This window comes from Nanorana parkeri, unplaced genomic scaffold (genome assembly GCF_000935625.1).
Source record: "Nanorana parkeri isolate BGI_ZX_2015 unplaced genomic scaffold, ASM93562v1 scaffold199, whole genome shotgun sequence".
NCBI lineage: Eukaryota > Metazoa > Chordata > Amphibia > Anura > Dicroglossidae > Nanorana > Nanorana parkeri.
In genome coordinates this window covers 408,184-415,509 of record NW_017306467.1, presented here as the reverse complement: position 1 = coordinate 415,509, position 7,326 = coordinate 408,184, and the positions used below count along the sequence as shown (strand labels likewise).

At 41.3% G+C, this 7,326-nt stretch overlaps 1 protein-coding gene across 1 annotated transcript in view; it reads left to right on the top strand.

Annotated features, from left to right (window-relative positions):
* The window catches only part of MORC2 (MORC family CW-type zinc finger 2), a 78,067-nt gene that overhangs the window by 66,257 nt on the left and 4,484 nt on the right, over window positions 1–7,326 (top strand). Inside the window, exon 25 of the mRNA XM_018555490.1 lies at window positions 5,683–5,871. Coding sequence (XP_018410992.1) covers window positions 5,683–5,871 — 189 coding nt within the window. The remainder of the gene's footprint in view (window positions 1–5,682; window positions 5,872–7,326) is intronic.

Below are 7,326 nucleotides of genomic sequence, written 5' to 3'. Positions count from 1 at the left end.
TTTTTTTTTGCTAGTGTCCTAGGAGATTAGATGTTTTTTCCTCTGCTGAGAAAAACTCTTAACTATTTTTTTTTTGCTGGAGTTATTTTGTAACTTTAAAAAAAAAAAAAAATGCTGCTTGAGATCGCTACACTGCAGTTATATAGACTGGCATATCCTCAGCAACAGCTTTGCAGCCTATAGCCCTGCATTGCTAGACTGAAAAATTGTGCGGTTAGCCTGGAATGTGACTTTTGGGCATTGGACTCTGCATTAAGGGGGCTTTCTAAATCTCTGTGTACTGTCAAGCGCAGAGCTCTCTCCAGGCCCAGGGTTGTGGCACAGCCTCTGGTGTGACCTGGTCTTTGAAGACCCATGCAGTAAGTCGTGATGAGGCTAACTTGAAATGTGACCCCACAGATCACTCTCCAGGTCCAGAGCCATGTCATAACCTCTAGGGTGTCACAGTCTGAGGACTCAAATATTGAAGAAGGCGGGCCAGGCTGAAACATTGGGCAGCTACTTCACAGTTAGTGCCATTTCCTAAAAGATTTCTGCCACCTCCATCTTACAGAAGTAGCTGTTAAGGCTGAGGGAACAGAGCACATATACAGTATATTAGGTGGAGTATTGTGTGCGCACACGCTCTGCGCTCGCTCCTGCTGTCCAGCTTGGGGGAAGCAACTTCGGCTGCTGTTACTGCTTTTTAGCACTTTCTGCATCACCCCTTTCTCACTCCACTGTCTGCCATCTAGTACCTTCTTCATCAACTATTTTTGTTTTAGAGTATGTGAGGCCTTGCCTCAGTTTCTGCCTTGTATTACTATAAGATCGTCCTCATTGGGGACTTCTATAGTTCCGCAGTGTGAAGCCGAGACCTCCCATATGTCCACAAAACATTTAAAAATCCATTTCAGAATTTTCTTTATTGGTTTGTGAACAATTAATGCTCATCTGCTTCTAGGGGTTCTAAAGCACACTTCAGTGCTATCAACAAGTGTGCCTGAGTTCCCTATTACTATCTCCGATTTAGTGTCGGAGTCCTCCCAGCCTTTCCCTGAAAAGCCTGTATTTCACCCAGTGCCATAGGAGGTCTTGCTAATCTGTTTGATGCAGAGCTTTCTATGTTGAGCCTGGAGGATCAGGAGCTTTTTCCCTTCCAAACTGAATTTATTAATAAGTGGTCCCTGCCCACTGTAAATGCTCCGGTCGCCCCTCTTAACGATTGATGATGTTCTTACCTTTTAGGGATTTACCTGTCAGTTGGATTCCCTAACCTCCAAGGTTTTAGAGCAAATGTCTGCAGTTTAGCTGTGATGGTCTTTTCCAAACATCTAGCATGCGTTTGGCACTTTAGTTTCATGTCTGGCACACCAAGGATACACTTAATTAACATTTGATGTACTTGCATATTAAGGGTAGGCATCTTCTTGGTTTTACCCTTGACACTGTTATACCTGATGCTTCTGGCACCCTTTGTGGAGTGCTCAGGAGACCTTCATTATAAACAGTCTGTACTAGTCTATCTCTCTCTGTGCTTAAACCAAGGTTGATATCATCTACACTGATTGCGTATAGTAGATCCTTTCCAATTTATAGGTATTGTGGAACTCCATTTTACATATTCCCTTCTTGTGCTAATCCTCAGTACTTTTGGCTTCTCCAGAGAATCTGGAATTTGGGTAACACACAAAACTGGTCTTTGGAACAAGTCCTGTTAACCATTGCCAGATTCTCGTCCGAGTGGGAATGATCCATTTATCCTCTTCTCATATCCTTGGATGATTCTCCTAATGGATATGTCCACTTACCTACTCTTTGAGTCTGGTTCTACGAAAAAGGCAATTTCCCAGTGTTTTAGGGGATCTCTTTTGGTCAATCTGATCTCTGCTGGGCTTTATCTTGAGGCTACAAGTTCTCTACTTCTGGAAAAATGGAGAAGTCCCCCTGTAACTGGCATTTGTGTCGCCACTGTTTCCTTCTTACACTGAAAGTATTACTTTTGGATCCTTTTATTGTTCCTCACTTTGTATAGTGAGAGTTCTGCACACAAGTTCACCTCTTCCTTCCCAATAAGGATGTCCTGTACTTCCATGGAAGGTCAGAAGCAGAACACTGTTACTCTGCTTCAGAGTTCCCTTTGTGGTGGGGTCAGAGACTTTCGATGGACCTAGTTACTGGAATATAGATCCTCTTCCTTCTGTCAGATTACTTCTATTGGATTACTACCCCTAGCACCTCTGCAGGGTCTTCTACCCATTACAGGGCAAATTTAACAAATTCCTAGAATCCTATATTTAATGTTTTTGATCGGGTAAGTTGTGATATAGGTACCACACCCCTGAAGCTCCTTCACACCTGAGTTGGAAGCACCCCTTTCCATTCTGTTGTCCTTGTATGGCAATTGGCATTACCATTCTTTTGTTTAAGGGTTTTAGAATACTACTTTTGTTTCCAGTGTAAGGATTCTTTCATTCTATCCATTTAGATTGCTGCTAAGAGGGCTGACATATTCATGCATATCGCTTTTTGTGATATTACTTATCTGTCTGATAAAATCCATCATATTGTGGACCTCCTTCTCCATGCAGTTAAAGCGTGACTCCACTTTTCTTGAGAGAAAACAACCACCTCTGGGTGATCAATGTACATTGCAAGGATTTTAATAACTTTGTTGCAGATTCCTACCTGTTTCTGTTTTGAAGAAAAAGCTGTCTGTTTCACCACATCACTTCCATACTTATTCCTGCATGGGAGGGTCTGGTACATTATAACCATCTGGTTCACTCTGTATTCTCAGGAGAAATGTTGCAGTGTCTGCATCCCATTTTACAAGTAGTAAACCCTTAGGGATTATCTAACCATAAATGAATTAACTATTGCAGGGGATGCCTAAAATTATACTTCTATCTAGGTGCAGATATCTGAGAAAATCAGTGAGCCAATCACAGAAGCATGAAATGGCATTTTTGGGGGTATTCTGTACACAAACAGGGTGCACAGAATGCCTTCAGGTTTCCACATTCCTCGTTTTAGATTGAAATGAAAAAGTAATTTTAATGTTATTAAATTACAAAAAGGCTTGTGTAGCAATTTTATATGCTAGATACATTTTACAAAAGTGGAGTTTTTCTCTTTTCTAGTTGTTCAACTTAAGCCTCTGTCTGTCAACTTGTTGTCTAACTTTCCTTATCCCTGAAATCAAAGGTAAGGTTTTCTAGGCTTCGGCCTTTACCCTAGAAAACATTCTTTTTTGTTGACCACCTTAGCTGTCTGTTCTTTTCTTCTGTTCAAGAAGTTTGTTGTTCAACCGGTTTTCTTTATGGTGGATGATTGGTGGATCCACATTATTAACTGAGACCCATTATTCTTTCAGAAAGCAGTTTTCCCTAGTGTCGTGGTCTGATCCTCAGTGCCCTTCCTCAGCCTCAGCAATTCCTATATTTGCTTTGACTCTTCTTCATCTAGCCTGTGTTTGATTTCCTTTACCTACTCTTATTGTAAGATTTCTACATCCATTTGATCTCTCAGTGGCTATAGCCCAGCCCTTAGTTGACTGCTTTTGAATGTCCCAGATGTCTACAAATTACTACATTCCGGTCTGTCCCGTAACAGATGATATAGAAAAAAAGTTTCTCTATGGCCCATTGAGGGACACAGCTCTGACTAACTCTGAGACGTGTATGCTGCTGCCTCTAGGAGAAATGGACACGAGACAAACAAACTAAAAGTCTCTCACTGTAAGGACATAACACCTCCCCTCCGCCTCACACCTGCCAGTGTTGCTTCGTGTCCCCAGGAGAATGGATACCTCCTTCTCTCCTGCTTTATTATTTTTAGTTTATTTTAAACCTCTCTGAGAAATGTCTTTGTTATCCAAAAAGGTTGCTTTTCAAGTGGCCCTTACCTCGCCTATAATGGTTTCTGAGCTGTCTGCTTTGTCTTGTAGAGAACCCTATTTGGTTCTTCATGGGAAGGTTTCCCTTTTACCCAAGGTAGTCTCAGCTTTTCATTTAAATGTAGACATAGTTACCTTACCTTTTTTCAAGCTCCTGTTCTTCCTAAGGAAATTTCTCTTCATCATTTTAGATGTCATATGGTCTGTTAGTGTTCATCTCTCAGCCACAGCTTCCTTTTGACGTTCAGACTATTCATTTGTTCTTCCAGAAAGACCTAGAAAATGTTTTTCAGCTTCTAGATCCACTATTTCTAAGTGGGTTTGTCATACAAGCTTATGCGTTGTGGGATAGGGTACTACTACTTCCTGTTTCTGCTCATTCTACTAGGGCATTTTAGTACTTTCAAAATCAAGCTTCTTTTACTCAAAATTGCAAGGCCATTATCTGGTCTTCAGTTCACACTTTTGCAAAGTCTTATAACGTTAATGTTTCTGCCTGTTCTGATACTAGTTTTGGCAGAAAAGTGTGCTTTAACTAGTGCTTTAGTTGTTGTAGTGCTTTAGCTGTTGTTGTAGTGCCCACCCCTCTGTTTGGACTGCTTTTGAATGTCCTCTACGTCTTAGAATTCTTCAGAGCTGTGTCCTTCAATGGACGATCGAGAAAATAGGATTTTGTTCTTACTGTAAAATCCTTTTCTTGGAGTCCAATGAGGGACACAGCTCCCTTCCCTGAAGCTCCTTTGTACTGCTGGCTGCAACTGAAAGATGTGCGCTTGAAGGGGTTATATCCTTAAAGTGACAGGCTTTTGTTTGCCTGCTGTCAATTTCTTCTAGAGGCAGCAGCATGACCCTGCACCTTGGAATTCGTAAAGTGGACCTTTACCCCTTTCACTAAAAATCACAGCAGCATGATGCTGATTTAAAATAATTTTACATTCATTAGTTAAACTTGTTTTTCATTTACTTACAAATAGAGTTAATCTACTTCCTGGTCCAGTTCTGGCACAAATGATGTAATGTGCTCAAGCGTTGCATTCTGGGAAGGTTACATCAGCAGAGCATTGCTGGGAAATCTCATCTGTATCTCATGAGATCTCAGGGAAAGGCATTTTCCTCCCCTGACATGATCTACATGGTCACGTGTCCTAGTCACATGTGCCAGAGTTCTAGGAAGTAAAGGGAGAGCTAGTAACCTGGCCACTGTCGGAAGACTGGGAAAGAAAAGAGAAATAAGCATTGCAAATAACAAAGCCTGCAATTATCTAGCAATATATGTCTGTAGATTGTCAGTACTATACATTTCTAAAGGTGTGTTGTAATTTTAAAGATATGGGTAAAGTTCTCTAAGAGTTGTGTCCCTCATTTGACTCCGAGAAAAGGATTTTATTGTACGAACAAAATCCTATCTTGTATTTTATTGTAAATAATTTTTGTTGCAGTCAATTGAAGGATGCCCCTCTGTGTTACTTGCTGGATGCAGGGTTATATGGGGGCTGGCATAATGTTTTAATCCCACATTTTATGGTGAATACAAAAATCTCAATTCTGCTGCAGAGCCATTTTAAATGGACATATAGTGTTTGTATATGGTAATTTTGGCACAGATGGGTGAGAGCTACAGAGCTATGTCTCGCCATCTATGGCACAGTACAAATCTCTCATACACCCACCCCCCCACACACACCCCCCTACTTTGGGTAGAATCCAGTTAGTATAAAATTCTGTGAGGACCCCATAATGTCCTGAAGCATGAGAAGTACATGCACACCATGCATATAGTGACTCCGTGACTTTTTTATTTGTAGAAGGAATACTTCAAGCAGTATGAGGTGGGTCTACAGAACCTGTGCAATTCATATCAGAACCGAGCTGACCTCCGTGCTAAAACCAGCGAAGAACTGCAGCGAAACACAGAAAATAAGTTAAAAGAATCTGAAGAGAAACTACAGAGATTAAGAACAAACATTGTGTCACTACTGCAGAAAGTTCAGGAGGTAAGATGCATCCTTTCTGTTAAGTTCCACAATTGCCAGATCTGTCTAGCTTTCTATAATTAAATAAAAACTATTATCCTAAAAAGCTACGTGTGCCCATTTGTAGACTAAAGCAAAATGTCAGCGCAAACCAGAACGCTGCCTGCAGATTCAGAGGAGATCCTTGTGTGTGTGTGTGTGTGTGTGAGATTGTTTAGGTTAAATATTGTTTGATTACTAGTTTTATTCTATAATACCCCAAGATTGTCGTCTGGATATGCCATCATTAGTTTTACATGTTTTTTTATTGAACTTAAAGCCCTAACCCCCAGAACAGGGGTAGCGAGTTAAAATTCAAGGAGGTGTCGTGAGTAAAATTTTCATTGAGTAGAGGTCCATGTCCCGGTTCAGACAGAACGGTCACTCAGTTTGTGTACGTACCACGGTCCTCCATTTAGACTGTATTCACACCAGCAGCTGCACTACAATGCAGAGCTGATGGAGTGGATTCCCAGGCACAGTGCTGATGCTCTGCTCCCAGCAAATCACTTTTTTTCTTTTGTTAGAACTTCCCTTTTTACATACCCTTGCATACCTTATGCGCACGTCTTCATTAAAATCAGATGGCAGGGTTGGTTTAAAAAAAAAAAAGAAATACAATTGTATTTTTATACTTATCAGCTTTTGTTTGTTTTGGGGGTTCCCCCCCCCCCACTGTACAGCTGCCCAGATCACTTGTAGTTTATAAGCTGCACAGCTAGCTCTGCTGGACATCACTGGTTGCTAGGATGCCAGTGGTCCTAGCAACCAATGGCTGAAGTAGAGGGGGGCTGGGTTATGGCCGTCAGTGAATGCATCGGCATCAGAAGCCAGTAGACATGTGCACTGCCAAAAAAATCGTTTCGTTTTAAATTCGGATTTGTGTTATTTCGTTTTTCGGGATTCTGGTGTGAAAGTCAATTCGGATTTGGACGAAATTCGTTAGCGGTAGTTCGGTCGAACGTTCGTTTCGTTCATTTGTTCGTTTGTTTGCAGCAAAGTGACATTTGAGGGGGAAAATGTTTTTCTCCTTTTAATGTCACTTTGCTCCAACGAAACGAATAAGAAACTAACGTTCAACCGAACTACCGCTACCGAATTTCGGAAACGGAAATTCGGATTCGTTTGCATTCGTTATATTTGTAATTCGGAATTCCGATGCATCCGAATTTCCGAAAATTCGTCCGAATTTCGATTCGGAACGAAACTAATCGCACATGTCTAGAAGCCAGTGTATTAGAAGACCTAATAGCAAGAGGGGACTGACATCTGTGGAAGCTAGCTACATTTGTGGAGGGGCAGAAGAATAAGCTACTTTCCCCATCCCCAGTTACATGGGAGTGCCAAAGGGGTCCAGCCCAAATTCCCGGGCAGACGTGTATTATGACGTCACGGTTTTCTTATGTTTTCATGGTTTTTACATACCAGGCATGTGCT